The sequence below is a fragment of the Filobasidium floriforme genome (genome assembly GCF_021052385.1).
Source record: "Filobasidium floriforme strain CBS 6241 chromosome Unknown HD553scaffold_33, whole genome shotgun sequence".
Lineage (NCBI taxonomy): Eukaryota > Fungi > Basidiomycota > Tremellomycetes > Filobasidiales > Filobasidiaceae > Filobasidium > Filobasidium floriforme.
In genome coordinates this window covers 1-15595 of record NW_025763654.1, presented here as the reverse complement: position 1 = coordinate 15595, position 15595 = coordinate 1, and the positions used below count along the sequence as shown (strand labels likewise).

Genomic DNA, 15595 nt, shown 5'->3' with positions numbered 1-15595 from the left:
GACGAGACCTGTGTCGAATGATCTTCGGACGGAAGCTCTGGCATCGAGCTACAACCGTCCACCATCTCGCTTCGTTGTCCCGATGACAATCGCTTCTGTACCGCGAGGAACGACGATCATGTCAAACGGTTCCATTACAGACGGACATCAAACCCGCCTCTTGCCAACAAACATGATCGTTGACGTCCTGGTCGTTGGAGCTGGACCTGTCGGGTTGCTCTGTGCTTACCAGCTGGCCAAATTTTCAAAGGGCGAAATTAGGGTCGTCATCATTGGTGATTATCGTCTGCGATCCTCGTCATTCTATCAGTATCCAAGTCAATTGGAACAAACGCTCACCAGACGCGACTCACTTCCGGACACAGACAAGGACGATAAACGGGATGCTCCCGTTTACGGACGAGCATGCACGTTGTTGCCTCGAACTTTAGAACTCTGGGACCAGCTAGGTGTGCTGGACGAGGTTTTGAATCAAGGCGTGGTCACGAAGACCGGTTTCAACTTCGAAGGGTAAGCAAGAGACTGGTTCGCGCGATGATGAGAAGCGATCGAACTGGACGATGTTGTATCCGCAGTGGAAAAATCGTCTCTGGCGGGTTGTCATTCTTGCATCGAATGGATAAACACGGAGATACCATGTTCAACTTTGCGTAGGTCTATACGTCTGCGTCCGCCCACGGCGTTCCTGTCGGATTGACGACCTCTTGTGCTTCGATCCAAGCCTTCATTTGCGCCAACGCCTGATCGAACGGATCTTCGAAGAAGAGCTCGAACGGACTGCCAATATGGGGGTTTACGGGGATTACGAGCTTGAAGGTTTTGCGGACGAGAGTATGGGTGAGAGTGAGGCTGGTAGCTTGTCGTCAAACGAGGACCATCCGGTCACCGCGAGGGTAAGGAATGGGTCGACAGGCGAGGTATCGACGATCCAGGCGTGCGTACAGTTTCTGTCTTCTTCTCTTCCTTTTCCGCCGGTCGATCAATAGCCTCCACTGAACCACACGATCGTCATCGTCTTCATCCTCGTCATCGTAATACCCCGCAGGAAATACATCATCGGAGCTGACGGAGGCAAGTCCAAAGTGCGGAAGACCGCTGGGATCGCGTTCCAAGGCAACAACTCGGGAGCCAAGTGGATCCGTATGGATGTACGTCAGGCCGTTCCAGTCGAGGCCTTCCATAGTGCGGGTCGAACGAGAAATATCACGTTGCTCAGGATTCCCCTCGCTTCTCGCACAGGCCTTGATCAAGACCAACATGCCATCGCCGCGTTCCCTCAACTCGGTCCAATCGGCCGATCACGGGTTATTGTTATGGTGTCCGATCGATGGAGGAAGGACCAGGATCGGATACGTCTTTTCCGAAAAGCTTCAACGGAAGTGGGGCACCGTGGATGGACAGAACGTTTCAGAGGAAGCGATCATGGAGGAAGCGAGGAAGGCTATGGAACCGTTTACGCTCGAGTTTGAAAAGGTCGATTGGTTTACCATCTATGTAGGTGATACGGTAGCGTTGTGGACGTTCGTGATCGCAACATTTCGCGCCGTCGAACGCTGAGAGATTGGATGATGCGTTGCGATTGCAGGGCATCGGACAGCGTATGGCAGAACGGTTCATCAAGGGGAGAGTGATTTTGGCAGGGTGAATGATTGAATCAGGTCGAGTGACGAAATCTCACGAGACGAAAACTTACTCTATCGGAAATCTCTCGATTTTGCTCTCCTCTGCCCGCCGCCTCTCCCCTATCTCGTTCCCCAGCGACGCTTGCCACACCCATTCTAGTGGCTCCGCTCAAGGTCTCAACACCGGTTCTCACGATGCCATCAACCTCGCCTGGAAACTCTCCATGGTGCTCCGAGACCAGGCGAAACCCGAGTTGTTGGAAACGTACGCGAGGGAACGACAGGCGTTGGTCAAGAACGTCATCGACAACGACACGGTGATCGCCACGTTGATCGGGGGGCAATATCCTAGAGGTTACGAGACTCGGGCCGGATCCCATTCGACCAAGCAGTTATTGAAGGAGTGGTTTGAGAGCGCCGCCAACCAGGGGTTCACTTTGGGACTGGGGATCAAATACGGTAGGTGGCCAGCGCCCCGCCCGTGAACCTCCCTAGGTCTAGAGCGATGATCCTGATCCTGATTCTATCCGCCTCGATATAGCTCCGGACTCGCTGGTCAACGTCGTTCACGCAGAACGTATCCCACCATCCACCATCGGGCCGGGTGAACGAGGACCAGATGCCACGCTCCATCGGATCGGGACCGGGGAAGAACGTCGCTTGCTAAGTGTGCTGCCCAACGATGGCCGGTTCAACGTGGTCGTGTTTACCGGCAAGACCTACTTGACCGGGCCATCGCTCGTCGCACTCGGCAAAGCCTTGGACGCCTCGCTCTTATCGTCGTCGTCGTCGTCGTCGTCGTCCTCGTCGTGGTCTGACAAGGTCCGTTCGGTGGTGACCATGACGACGGTGATCCTGGGAGAAGCGGCAGGAGCCGCCGAGGTCATGGGCTGTGATCCGTTCGGGACCGGCTATCTCGATACGACGAGAAGAGCGCACGATGCGTACGGGATAGATGATGCGAAGGGTGCCGTATTACTATTGAGACCCGATGGTTACTTGGCGCTCGCTATGGACATCTCGACGGCGGCAGGGGATCTGAGCGAGTACTTTGCGAGATTGTTGGTAGGATGAAATTGCGATCGTTGCGGTCGTCGTCGTCGTCGTTCCTCGCGGGTCGTTGTGGTAGTGGTAATAGTAGTGATCACCTATAGACAAACTAGTGTGTAGCTGGTAGCTGGTTGTTATAGAGCGCCCTTTGTAGCAACGCGTTTTCGTGGAGAATAACGCTTCCTCGACGCGAAGCATGGAGAATAATAAGCCATTGGAGGTAAAAACTGGGGAAAACTAACTAGCTTTTGATACTGAGAACATCAAAAACAAAAATAATCTACCCTTGTACGGTCCCTACCCTGTCAGGCCTGTAAGCCTATGTAGCCTATGTACCCTGTACTATCGACTTTGAAGTCTATCTTGATAGCCTATCTGCATCTTATCGTCACTACGTTCCTCTACCGTCTTAGCATAGCAAAAATGAACCCCCTCGCCAACCTCGATGAAGCTACTCAGAAGCGATTGTTTGAACATATGGCAGGTTTCTTTCTCTCTCAACCGGCGACATCTGCACCTCCCCCAAACCCACCTCCTGCTCCTGCTCCTCCTCCATCGGCAACCATCGTCTCTATCCCACCACCCTATATTGCTCCGCCTGCTGCTGTATCTTCGTATTCGAGCCAACATGCATCCACGTCGTCCAGCAGCCAACCCTATTTGCAATCACCCGTGCAAGGTCCCCGTGACATTAGGGCAATGTTAGATGCTCAGCATGGGGTACCATATGGTCGGGAGAGTGTACCGAATCATTCTGGCGTTGGATCCATTCATCATCATGCAGGTGGGAGGATTCAAGTCAGGGGACATCCGTTGCAAAGACAGCAGAAGAAACCGAACAAGATCGGTAGGCCTGTTAGCATTGTCTCAACCGGCAAGGTAAGTTTAACCCCCGCAAGGCTCCCCCTGACCCCAGCTCCCCTACATAACACTGACGACAGCGATTCAGGTTGCTTACATCCCGTGTGGGTCTCTGATAAGGAACCAACTTGCTATCACCGCCCCGGGCAAGACACGATGGGCACCTTTGATCGAATTCCTGGAGATACAAGGCTATATGCGGACGTTTCAACTTGAAGACAACATGTCGACACAAGATATAGCGGCACATATCGAGAAGACGTTCCAACGTAGCCCAAGACTCCCCATCCCATTCCCAGCTGTATGGTCGTGGGCGAAACTCTCCGGCAGTTCACACATCTTCCATCCTCATTACGTCTGGAACCCATGGCAAACGAACCTCTCCAAGTTGAAGACGGAGTTTAAGGGTAGCAATATCGCCTTCGTATTTCCCCAAACATGGCCACTGGAGATCCACGACAACCAGCACTTCCGAGCCGATCTAGCCCTGGCGATACACCGTGACCCTCTCACCTGGGAACACATCTCCGATACCTCCAAGAAAGGCAAAGGAAAACAGCGGGCTGCATCGGTGGTGGAGTTGGAGGATGTAGCCGAGGATGTCGTTCAGGAAAGTGATGGTATGCAGGAATGCAAGCACTGTAACCTGGTGCTCCCTGCTGAGCGAATGGTTCCCCACTGGAACACTTGCCCGGGTTACCGGGATGAACATATGGTTGAAGAGGAAGAGACTCAAACGGCAGATGAAGCAGACGGTGAAGAAGAGGATCGGATGGACGGGATTGTTAACCAGCTGGAAGACAACTTTATCAACTGGAGTGGCACGGAGGATGAGCAGGTTGTTACGGTTCCCGAGATCGCTGGTGTCGTTGATCCTATCATGCGTGAGTGTATTGCGTACAACTTTGAAGACTTCAATAGCTCAAGTCCACACACAGATACAGGCAGTACCCTCGTCAATCCCCCTCCGTCGCCGGTACCCCATCAGGTCACCCTCAGCAAATCCTCTATCTCCTCTTCAGCAGATCTCAAACCCATCATGCCCGAGGACAAATTCATGGCGCTATGTCAGACCCAGCTGGAAGCATGGGGTGCTAGTCATTTCAGACGCATCATCGATGATGTATTCCAGACGAGACGGCGGTTAAGAAGATCCTCGTCGATGGTCGGAGATACATCGAACGACACGGTTGGTCCCCACGATTCTGCCAGTCAGGTCACTGCCCGCTCTAGCCCTCCCAGAAGGAACCCAGACGCCATCAAGATCCCTGTCCCTCGAATTGTGTTCAGGGTGAAACGACCGGCCGAGCTCTCTGATCCCCTTGAGACTACCTTAACAGCACAAGAATCACCGGAGGCTGAGGGAGGGATTGTACCTGCTGCGTCTGAGGAGAACAACGAACCTGGAAAACTTGACATCGGAGACGCACGACCTGTAAAGCGAGCTCGTAAGGCTAAGCCAGTATTCACAGGTCCGCCACGACGTACGACTAGAGTTGTTCAGGCTCCCAAACGTGTACCTTAGTCTAGCTTCATGACAACTCGTAAAATGATATGGTATTAAAAAGAAGATAACAAAATCGAATACAAACACCACATCTAACCAGCACCGGGACCGGGAGGACGCCCAAAGTTCCCCGCTCCAAAACCGTACGGGTTGTAGCCGTAAGGCCCAGGGGGGAACCCCCACCCTGCCCAGGGGTTGGGAGCGTTGGCAGCGGTGTTGCTGCTGGTCGAGTCGGGCGAGACCGGGGGCTCGGCGGGGGCGGTGGAGGCGGCGGCGGCTCGGGCCAGGTCGAGGTTGGTCGGCTTCTTCTCCTTGACCGACTTCGCATTTCCCGAGCTGAAAGGCTTCTGAGTGAAGCAGCACTCGCCATCTCTCCACCTCCAGATACACCTCACGCAATGTCCCGGCTGGTCGGGGACCACCACGCAGACGTTGTACCGCACGTCCATCTGCTTCCCGAGAGGGGTCGTCTGCTTCCCGGGCTTGGTCTTGCCAGTGCAGCAGTTGCACATGGCATCACCCATCAACTGGATGGAATCCTCCCTTATGAGGAGGGCCTCGGCATCCTGTTGTAGGCGTATACACAAACACAAAACGTAAGTAACCTGTCAAGGTGATATGGTTGAGGTAAATCCTATTCGACTTACCACCGCTCGCTGCCAGGTATCAGCCGTCATCCACGCCGGCTGGGTCTCCGGGAGTTCGAACACGTCCCCCCTCTTCACTCCCCGCATCGACCGACGCTTGGCGGGAGAGGTGAAACCCGTCCCGGTCACCTCAACCTCGTCCTCCTCCTCCTCCTCGACCGGCGCACGGGATCTCTTCTTCCCCTTGCCCGTACCACTTCCACTCGCCTCACCACTCCCACTTGCTCCTCCCGAAGCCTGCAAGGCTTTCATCATCGGGATGAAGCTTGCCATTTGAGCGGAGAGAGCCGCTATCTGCTCTATCTGGCCCTGAGCAGGGGTGGTGTCGACGGCAGGGGTCGGCTGAGGGGTGGGGGGGGTGGGGCGGGGGGGGACGGGTCGGCGAGGGTTTGCTGTAGGACATCATATCCGATCATCAGTATGTGCCAACCCCGAAGAACTCTGACAAGCTACTCACCTGCGTCGAACCTTTTGAGAGCCTCCCTGATCATCCCCCGGCTCTCAGGGTCTGCGATGAGGCTGTCAATCCTCTCCCGCTATCAAGAATATCGAACGTACGAGTGAGTATCCGAGAGTGAATAGGATAGCGAGGCTACATACCAGGATCGCCAACCTCTCATCCTCCTTCCTCTGGGCTTCTTCGGCCTCCTTCCGTAGCCTCTCCGCTTCCTTCGCCTGGTCCTGGGCGAAGACATCTGTTGTTATGATATATCAGTAAGTCATGATCGGGATATAATCATCTTGTCCGATGCAAAGACTTACTTCCCAGCCGCTGAAAGTACAGCAGCTTAGTCTCTTGTGGCTGCGTCAGCAACCAGGTTTCCAACGCTAGAAAGGAGAAGAACAGTTAGGACAATTTGATACTCAAAGGTACACAACTGCTTACGCATTCCCTCCGGGGGCATAGGAAGGCCCACCGGTTCCGGGGTGATACTCCGGGATGCTGGTTTCTCGCCGTTCGTCATGAGTGATGGGATATGATCGAAGTTGATAAAGGTAAGTGAATGAAGCTGAACGTGATTGCAAGTAAAGATGAAGGATTCGACGTTCTTGATCAACAACAACTATATACGGTAGCTGGCCTGCTGGCCTACGCTGCTAGCCTTCCTAGCCTACCAGGCCTACCAGGCCAGAGAGCGTCATCGAAGAACAAAGAACAAACAACAAACGACAACCTTCCTTTGGGTTCCTTGTTTGATCGGCCAATCAGCGCAGGCGAAGAATATGCTAGAACTATCGATATAGCAGTATACTACAACACATTCAGGGTGTACTAGGCAGAGCGAAGCCTGGGTTTGATCGAACAGAATCATACACCCACTGTCGAACAGCAAGGTAGCGTAAGGTATCAAACAACCCATCTTCACCCTCATCAAGTTCGTGCGATGTTTGTATGGGAAACGCTTCCGCCAAGGCCTTTCGGAACCCCTCGTCCTGTAGTAGAGGGGGTAACATCTCGTGATATCGCTCAACTTGCACATAAGGGTCTGTATCTTGCGCCGGTCGGTTTTGGTCCTCCCGTTGTTGTTCCGAAGGCCAAGTTGTCACTTTCGTCGTGTGCCGACCTGGCTCTACGTCTTCTTCATCACCCGACAAACATTCGTCGATCACACCTTCGTCGTCAATGACTGCGTCGTTGGGGAAAAGGTCAAGGTCCATCCCCCTCGCTTGAGCTTTGAGATTCCCGTCCAGCCACTTCTTGTAGGGACTCCACCCTCGTTCACCCTTGGTTGTGCTGCCGTGGCTGTTGTGGGCAACGATATGGGTGGAGATTGTCCGGTTGATAAGAGGAAGGAAGCAATAGTGCAGGCAGAAGATATCGACTGGCTCGTCAACATCAAGATCGTGTTGTTCTTCCAGTTGTGCAAAGGTCCGGGCATACTTCTGGGTAAAGCGTTCGCCTATAGTCTTCCAGTGCCGCTCGATGGGGGTGTTACTCGTAGACTTTCCACGGATGAAGGGAGCCTTCACAGTATCTGTTACCTAGGGATCAGTATCATATGTTGCAAGGCTTGTATGTATACCACTTACGACGAATAGCGACCATTTGTTCCCAGATCCCGTTGTTCTCCTTTCCGTAATCCACCCTGACCCGTTGAGGCCATCCCCATCTCTCCGCTGCTTCAAGGAACGACCTCTCCACCGTCTCCGCCCTGTTGTTGTCGCTGGCAGCCATGAACACACAGACTCGGCTGTAGCCATCGATTCCACCGTGTATCACAAATTTCCAGCGAATGAGTTTATGTTGGCCGTCGATATGCCATAGCGAGTTGGGGAAGGGAACCTTGTAAACCCTTCGCTGACGAACTACCGCCCGACGTAGCCGGTGAGCACCGGGATCAAGCTCTTGGAGGAGTATCCGAACCTGCTTCCTGGTAACTGTTACACCCTGTCCTTGAAGCCAACCGAGAACGGTACGATAGCCCACCATGACCTGATCGTTCTGGCGGAGGTAGTAGCGGACCAGCTGCAACGGGCAACAACAACAGCAACACCCTTCAACCTTTGTATACGGATCGGTACGAACGATGTATATTGATCGCTCACTTCTATCAAATCCTCTTCTGTGTAGCGATGCTTCTGTTGACGTTTCGGTTGTGAGCCCAGGGCTGCCCGTCTTCGTCGAACGGTCCATCGCGAGCATCCTAGATGTTTCCCGATTTCAACATCGGTAAAACCGTTCTTGTCCAGGTGTTGTAGTAGGACGGTATTGACATCAAGCGACCAGCCTCGAGCGGAAGGGACGATCCGCCTTGCTTGGTGAGGAGTGTGGCCATGCAGCAGTGACTGGTGACATGCCGCTAATTGATCTCGGTATGATCTGGTACCCTGGAGGTGGTTGTTGTACTCCTGCATCGGCAACTTGCCCTTGACCTCCTGCGTAAGAAAGTATATAAGATCATCTAGACTGTGGAGGAGCAGCGGTATGTTGCTGGGGTCTCGTTGGTCGGCAGATTGATCAAGGAAAGCAGCGACGGGGGTGTGCAGGTCAGCAACGTAGCTTGCTATCGCTGCTTGAAGGAGTGTAAGGGCACGATCTTCTTCCATTGTGATTGCGAATAGTGTTATTGGATGAAGTGAATGATGCAATAGGCTTCTGAAGGGAGTACAGTGTACAAGTTGTCGACTTCTAGGGAACTTAGGGGTAACAGGGATAAAGGCTACAGACCGTACAAGGGTAGATTATCTTTATTTTTGATGTTCTCAGTATCAAAAGCTACTTAGTTTTCCCCAGTTTTTACCTCCAATGGCTCTTTATTCTCCGTGCTTCGGTCGAAGTTGTTATTGTGTCGCGCGCGCGAGCGATTTTGATTATTCTTCAGAAATCGACCGTTGCTACAAACGGCCCGGTATAGGTTGTTGTATACGTCGAAAGTCCAACGCGTTGCTCTTGGCCTTTGGTGATATGCGGATGGACCGATGACGGCGGATTTCCTTTGGAGATCTGTGCTCCACCGTACGATTGCTTATCAAGGCCCTTGGGGGGAAAGGTTCTGCGTCTTATCGTTCCGATCGAGATAAGAGGCGAAGGGACCGGTCGCATCGACTACATATATCTGCGAGGTGCCCTGACCTGCACGACGGGACGACCAACTCGGACGTTGCGCTCCCGTCACGCTCGACACTCTCAGATACGACAACCAATTAACCAAACATGTCGCCGCCGCCGCTAGAGTACGTCTTCAAACGAGTCGGAGAGCTCGAGATCGTTCTCGATGTCTACCTACCAACTGGGGCGACCGCGGACGATCCGGCGAGCGTCTGCGTTTGGTGGCACGGCGGTGGATGTGAGTCGACGGGCCTCGGTGACGAGACGTGAATCTCTCTTTCGAGATCCGATGGCTGATGCTCAACTTCATTACTTGACAGTGTTCCAGGTTGGTATGGGCTGAGTGAAGAGCACGTTGGACAGGGTCAGGGGCTGACCAGACGATGTATACGATCCTCGATGTTTGATCGTCACCTACTCGTACCAGGGAACGAGGAAAGGTGCGTCTTCTCGGAACCCTCTTCTCTGGAAACCACGTTCGCACGTCCTCGATTACTCGCACTCGCCCCGCCCATCGTACTGACCACAATGCAATGCGTACCGTCGCTCCCCGTCCGCAGCTTGTCCACCGAATATGGAACTCCTACCCACTCGTTCCAACATCGCCTTCATCTCGGCCGACTACCGGCTCGCTCCACAGAGCAACATCCACCTCATCCTCGAGGACACGGTCGACGCGATCGATTTCATCAGACGAGAACTGCCAGGGAGACTCGAAGGCAAGATCGACCCGACCAAGTTGGCGGTCTCGGGAGGCAGTGCGGGCGGGTGGTTGGCCTTGTTGGCAGGGATTCCGACAAAGGGGCAGCCAGGAGCCGTCGTCGACCCGCCCGTCACTTGTATCGCGAGCATCTACCCGATCACGGATGTGGACACGGCGTTTTACACGACAAAGCAGAGGCCGGTGTCGTACTGGCCAAAGGGAATGTGAGTGACGACTGTGGTCTGAAGGGCGAGCTTTCGGTCGGTACCAAGAATCCTCCGGAGAGCTAATTTCGACCGCACCTCCGTGTACTCGATACATGAACACGATCTCGTGATGATAGTATCCCCGACGACCAGGCCGCTCCACACATCGATCCTTCCGATCCTGAACTTTGCAGTTCTTCCACGACCTCGTCTCGATCCATCGTCTACCACTATGCGTTACAAGAAGCGCTCTGGCATCACCTCTGGCTCGTCAACGCCCCCACACAGTCCCCCGGTGCGTCTACGGACCCGCGGTCGTTCAACGTCGGCGAGAGGCTGGAGATGGCCAAGAGGGACGGCGTCGAGGTGCCTCCTCTTTTCTTGACGAGTGGGACGGCGGACGACAAGGTGGATCCCGCCGGGGCGGAGAGGTTGGCGAGCCGGTTGAAGAGCTTGGGGTGTGATTATGTGTGGGACGAGAGGCAGGGGTGTGATCATCTGTTTGATCAGGACGAGAGCGAGAGGATGGAGAGGATGCACGAGTTTTTGCAGAGGCATTTGTTGTAGCTCCGCGTATATTGATCACGATTTCACCGTCGTTGCGTCGTGGTTGTCGACTTGCCACAATCAGATGACGTCAAGCACGGGAGAGTTATAGGGAGGTCTTATACCTCATGGATCTTGCCATCCAGCTCATTCTACGGTTGAGCGCAATAGGTAATCTTTGGGCAAGGAGGGTATACCCATGGTTCACGGTCAGAGGGCGGTCGCGGTTAGAGGATGTTCACGCTGTGATCGGCAAGGCTTTGACGAGATGGTTCCCAATCACACTGGACCACATGTGAATGGAAGGGTGGATCACAAGGGAGAGGGAGAATGTAGGGAGGATCACGTGTGAGCGGGAAGGTGATCACGCATGATTGGGGGTTGATCACGCGTGATGTGAGGGCGATCACAAGTGATGAAGGGGACGATCACAGGTGACCTCAATGCCAATCACATGTGAACATCTATGCTTTGAGGACCATCACACATAACCGAGGGATGATCACAGTCGACTGAAATGACAATCACATGTGAATGTCTCCCGCTGACAAGTGAATGGCAGGGAATGCATAATGGATGGTAAGGCGATCATGCGTGATCGACTGAGAACTAATCTGATCAGGCGTGGTTGAAAGGCAGATCACATGTGCTTCTCAGACCAAGCACAATGCATGACCCAGGCGTTCATGCGTGATTGTCAGTGAACTTTCCAGACAGTGTGTGACTGTCATACTGATCACACGTGATCCACTGCTCAATCTCTGTGACTGGCAGATAGATCACATGTGATCAGCCGTGATACACTTGATTTAGGGGTGAATGTCAGGCTGGTCACATGTGATGCGCCGCCAGTCATGCGTGATTGGCCTGGTTGATCACGTGTGGTCAGCCGTGATAGACATATTGTTGCTGTGAATGGCATACCGGTCACATGTGATGCACCACCAGTCATGCGTGATTGGCCTTGTTGTTCACGTGTGGTCAGCCGTGACCTGCAAGTTGCTACTGCAAATGGCATGCCATGCACATGTGATAGACTGCCAAGCATGCGTGATCGGCCATGGGGATCACATGTGAACAGCTGAGATCTGCAGATTTCTACTGTGATTGGCATGCCTTGCACGCGTGATGCACCGCCAGTCACAAATGATCAGCCTTAAGGATCACACATGAATGACTGTGACCTGGAGGTTTTGAGTATAAATGGCATGCCATGCACGTGTGAACGTCAGACAGGTCACATGTGAACGGCCGTGATCCGTAAATTATTGCTGTGAACGGCATACCTTGCAGACATGATCCACCGCCAGCCTTACATGATTGGCACCGATGATCACTTGTGAACAGGTGTGATATGAAAGATTTCGCTGTGAATGGCATACCATGCATGTGTGATGCGCCACCAGTCACACGTGATTGGCTTTTTGGGTCACATGTGGCCAGCCGTGATGCGCAAATACCTGCTGTAAATGTCATGCCAACCACATTTGATGGTCAGATGGATCACAAGTGAACAGGCGTGATGCGCAAATCCCTGCTGTGACTGGCATGCCTTGTACATGTGATGCACAGCCCACCACACGTGATCAGGAGAAGCGATCACATGTGATCGGCCGTGATGCACAAATTTATGCTGTGAATGACATGCCATGCACGGGTGATAGTCAGATGCCTCACAGGTGAATGGCAGAGGGATCACATGTGATTGGCTGTGATGCGCACATTTCTGCTGTGAATATCATGCCAGGCACATGTGATACGCCGCCAGCCTTGCGTGATTGCTCTGGTTGATCACTTGTGAACAGTCGTGATCTGGAAATTTTTGATGTGACTGGTATCCCTTGCAGGTGTGATGCATCACCAGCCACGTGTGATCAGTGGAGACAACCACATGTGAACGGCCGTGATTTGCAGATGTCTGCTGTGAATGTCGCCCACGTCACATGTGGCTGTCAGGTCATGCACAAGTGATGAAGTGGATGATCACAATGATATCTGTGTGATAGTCAAGCTGATAGTATGATAGGCAAGACAGTCACATGTGATAGGAAGGATGATCACAAAAGGCGGGCAGGACCATCACACGTAAACGTGTGCCGGTTCACATGTGCTCTTCTGTGGTCGACAATCCAAAGCCATGCACCTTCAGACAACCACTTGTGATCATCTGATAATCACACGTGATTGGTCAACATGCACATGTGGTTGGCTTGCCTGTCAAACGTGAACGGCATCCGGTTCACATATGATTATCTGTGCTTTGCATCTTTCCCCCGTGAAATGAGAGACAATCAGTTGTGATCGTCATCTTCATCACATGTGATTGGGGTTGGGGATGTTGTGGGTGGCGGCTGATCACGATTGATTGTCGTACAGACCACGATGTTTGGGAGGAGGATCACATGTGATGGTCATGGCATGCATATGTGAAGAGAGCCATGAATGTCAAAAGCGCTGGAAGGGGGAACTTAACCCCGACAGAACAAGCGCAAGATGCGCATCCCAGACTTGTGCCCAGGTGGGAGCCGCATTCAGGCAGGGCCGACAGCTCGTTCAGATGCCAGACCAGCGAGCCCGACTTGTTCCACGTCCAGGACGTCGACGGAACACTTGGTACGATTCCCTTGGGGGGCAAGGGTCGAGCGTGTTTCCCTACAACCTGATGGTAGGAAGGCGATTTCAGTGTTGCACAACGATGTACCAACCTAGGAGAGTGTTAAGACCAAGTTGCAAGCTTGTTGCAGCGAGGGAAGCGGTCGTGTTTGAGTGAGATTGTCGAAACGTCGAGACCAGACTTGCAAAGGGGTTAGTGGTGATTGCGAGGGGACGAACAGGTTGTGAGCAGACAGCAATGTGTCGAGCTGTTGTTCAGAGATCCAACGTGATCGACAAAGCCGAAGCAACCAGCTCTGACCTTGCACCCACGTCCAATACTAAATTAGGGTTATAGGGCGGTCCGACCCCCGGGTATGAAACACACTTTTGAGAACCGCTCATCCCAACGCTCCCAGGGTTGTACCAATGGATAGAGGCACCTTTGAACAGTAGAAATGAACTATCCAATCCGTCGTTGGACCCTTGTTGTGACTGCTACGGGTCAAAAACACGTCAAAATGACCTCGAAAGTCAAAAAAAAAAGTTAAAGTTCCCAAAAAATGAAATCGTCTGAAAGTTCCAGAACACTATCCCGCTTGGTTGGACCATTTTGAAGGTGAAATGACTTAGAAATCACGCTGGGCAGATTCTGGGTGAGGTTGTTGACGTGACTTGAGCATATCCATAGGAGGTCTGTCCCGCGCGCTGGTGGCCACGTCATCAGGCTGTCTCGCGCGGGGGGCAGCAAAAAGTAAACAAACAGCCTGTCACCGCGCGTGTGCAAGTCACCCCTCGTGCATCAACCTATTCTCACCATCCACATCAGCCATCCTTCACACAGCTGTCATGGACATGCTATTCAGTCAACAAGTTCATTCTAATCATTACATGTGTATTCTCCAAACAGCAGAGTTGTTTGCCCAAGTGGTTGTCTGTCACGTCACGCGTGGGGCATCTGAATGACAAAGTAAACAACATGAGCTCAGCAGTCACCGCAGACACCGCAGACACCGCAGACACCCGTCACTCACCAGACCTGAGTGATGTGACGAGCAGGGTACAGGTTCTCATAGTGGTTGTTACTGAGATAGAGCCAGAGGCACTTGGTATGCTCTGGCTGACCATGGTGTCTCCAGAAAAGACCCCCATCCACCCGTCTCTTCAGGACTGAGATCCTGACCTTGTAACACGCGCAGATGGCCCTGATCTCTGGCTCATCACCCCACTCACCTGACTGGCTCATTCTTTGCCAGTACTCCCTGAATGCTGCTGCCTGTCCTTCTTCTCCATATTCTATGAAGGGGAGGTAGTCCTCATAGTGCACACGTATCCACTCAACAGCCTCCTCCCTGACCTTGGCTGCGGTGTACCCCTGCCCGAGACCGAAGGCCACAGCTCCAAACATACAGTTGCCGTCCTTTGCAGTGTGACTTGTATGGTATGCCGGGGGGTTGGAACCTCTGATCAGACTGACTTGATCTGAGTAGATGGGTGTGTGAGGAGGGTGGGATGGTGATGGAGCAGGTCTCTTGGGTGTCGTCCTGAATGCCAGTAGTTTGGCCTTTTTGGCGAGATGGTTCTGACGCGCGGCAATCAACTTGGCACGCTCGGGTGTGATCCTATTGACGGGAGGTGGTGGGGCAACTATAGGGAGACCTTCCATTGGAGGAAGACCAAGTAGATGCCCTGGTACTTGTCCCGTTGCAATGAGATTGGCAAACCAGATGTAGGAGTTGCCTGCATTGAGGTTGTGCTTGCACGTCCACTCGGCACACCTCATCCGGAAAGGACCCCAGCCATAGATGTTGTACGCGTGCCTGCTATCCTTCTGACAAGGGATGTCACGGTTGGGATGGTGCTTTCTCAGTTCCTTGACCAGATCCCTGGTACCTGCATCTCCCGGGTAGATCCTGTTGAGCTGTAGCAGGACTTGGGAAATGACAGTGTCGGGTACCTTGGTTGTGTTGGGCTGGCTGTGGTGTGTTCCCGTACGTGCTTCATCCGGCTGAGGGATGTCTGGATTTCCTTGTTCCCCTTCAGCACCTTTGCCTCTCCACCATGCAGCCTTGTCACCAGCTTTGGTGACCTTGTACCTCCCTGCATTCCACCCGAAAGAAGCCAGCACGTCTGCGGTGACTTGTTTCTGGAGCATGGTGGGGGGACGCGCGTCAGTCCCCTGGAAGACCTTTAACGTGGTTGCTCTTTGCACCATCCAGTTGGCATTGAGGGTTAGGGGTTAGGGGTTAGGGGTTAGGGTTAGGGGTTAGGGGTTAGGGGTTAGGGGTTAGGGGTTAGGGGTTAGGGGTTA

General features: G+C 53.2%; 6 protein-coding genes across 6 annotated transcripts; 3 read left to right on the top strand and 3 right to left on the bottom strand.

Annotated features, from left to right (window-relative positions):
* Positions 1-172: 172 nt before the first annotated feature.
* Positions 173-2696, top strand: HD553DRAFT_278592 (FAD binding domain-containing protein; the record flags this gene model as incomplete). Its single annotated transcript, XM_046178057.1, has 9 exons — positions 173-275; positions 366-510; positions 576-650; positions 722-934; positions 1046-1148; positions 1240-1494; positions 1586-1641; positions 1759-2081; positions 2164-2696. 9 exons carry the CDS (start codon positions 173-175, stop codon positions 2694-2696), a joined length of 1806 nt encoding a protein of 601 aa, XP_046032418.1.
* Positions 2697-3095: 399 nt separating this feature from the next.
* Positions 3096-4972, top strand: HD553DRAFT_346621 (uncharacterized protein; the record flags this gene model as incomplete). The annotated part of the gene is made up of 4 exons (XM_046183222.1): positions 3096-3551; positions 3622-4417; positions 4478-4803; positions 4874-4972. 4 exons carry the CDS (start codon positions 3096-3098, stop codon positions 4970-4972), a joined length of 1677 nt encoding a protein of 558 aa, XP_046032417.1.
* A 160-nt stretch (positions 4973-5132) lies between these two features.
* On the bottom strand, positions 5133-6652 carry HD553DRAFT_346620 (uncharacterized protein; the record flags this gene model as incomplete). Its single annotated transcript, XM_046183221.1, has 6 exons — positions 5133-5606; positions 5688-6079; positions 6145-6223; positions 6288-6382; positions 6450-6515; positions 6574-6652. The coding sequence occupies 6 exons, from the start codon at positions 6650-6652 to the stop codon at positions 5133-5135; spliced, it is 1185 nt and encodes a 394-aa protein (XP_046032416.1).
* Positions 6653-7304: 652 nt separating this feature from the next.
* On the bottom strand, positions 7305-7646 carry HD553DRAFT_259858 (uncharacterized protein; the record flags this gene model as incomplete). Its single annotated transcript, XM_046177398.1, has 1 exon — positions 7305-7646. A coding segment is annotated over one exon (342 nt), but the record flags the coding sequence as incomplete, so codon positions are not given.
* A 229-nt stretch (positions 7647-7875) lies between these two features.
* On the bottom strand, positions 7876-8109 carry HD553DRAFT_261819 (uncharacterized protein; the record flags this gene model as incomplete). The annotated part of the gene is made up of 1 exon (XM_046177421.1): positions 7876-8109. A coding segment is annotated over one exon (234 nt), but the record flags the coding sequence as incomplete, so codon positions are not given.
* A 1028-nt stretch (positions 8110-9137) lies between these two features.
* Positions 9138-10713, top strand: HD553DRAFT_365919 (Alpha/Beta hydrolase protein; the record flags this gene model as incomplete). The annotated part of the gene is made up of 5 exons (XM_046184089.1): positions 9138-9475; positions 9558-9565; positions 9665-9677; positions 9798-10164; positions 10284-10713. The coding sequence occupies exons 1-5, from the start codon at positions 9343-9345 to the stop codon at positions 10711-10713; spliced, it is 951 nt and encodes a 316-aa protein (XP_046032413.1). The 5' UTR covers positions 9138-9342.
* Positions 10714-15595: the final 4882 nt, after the last annotated feature.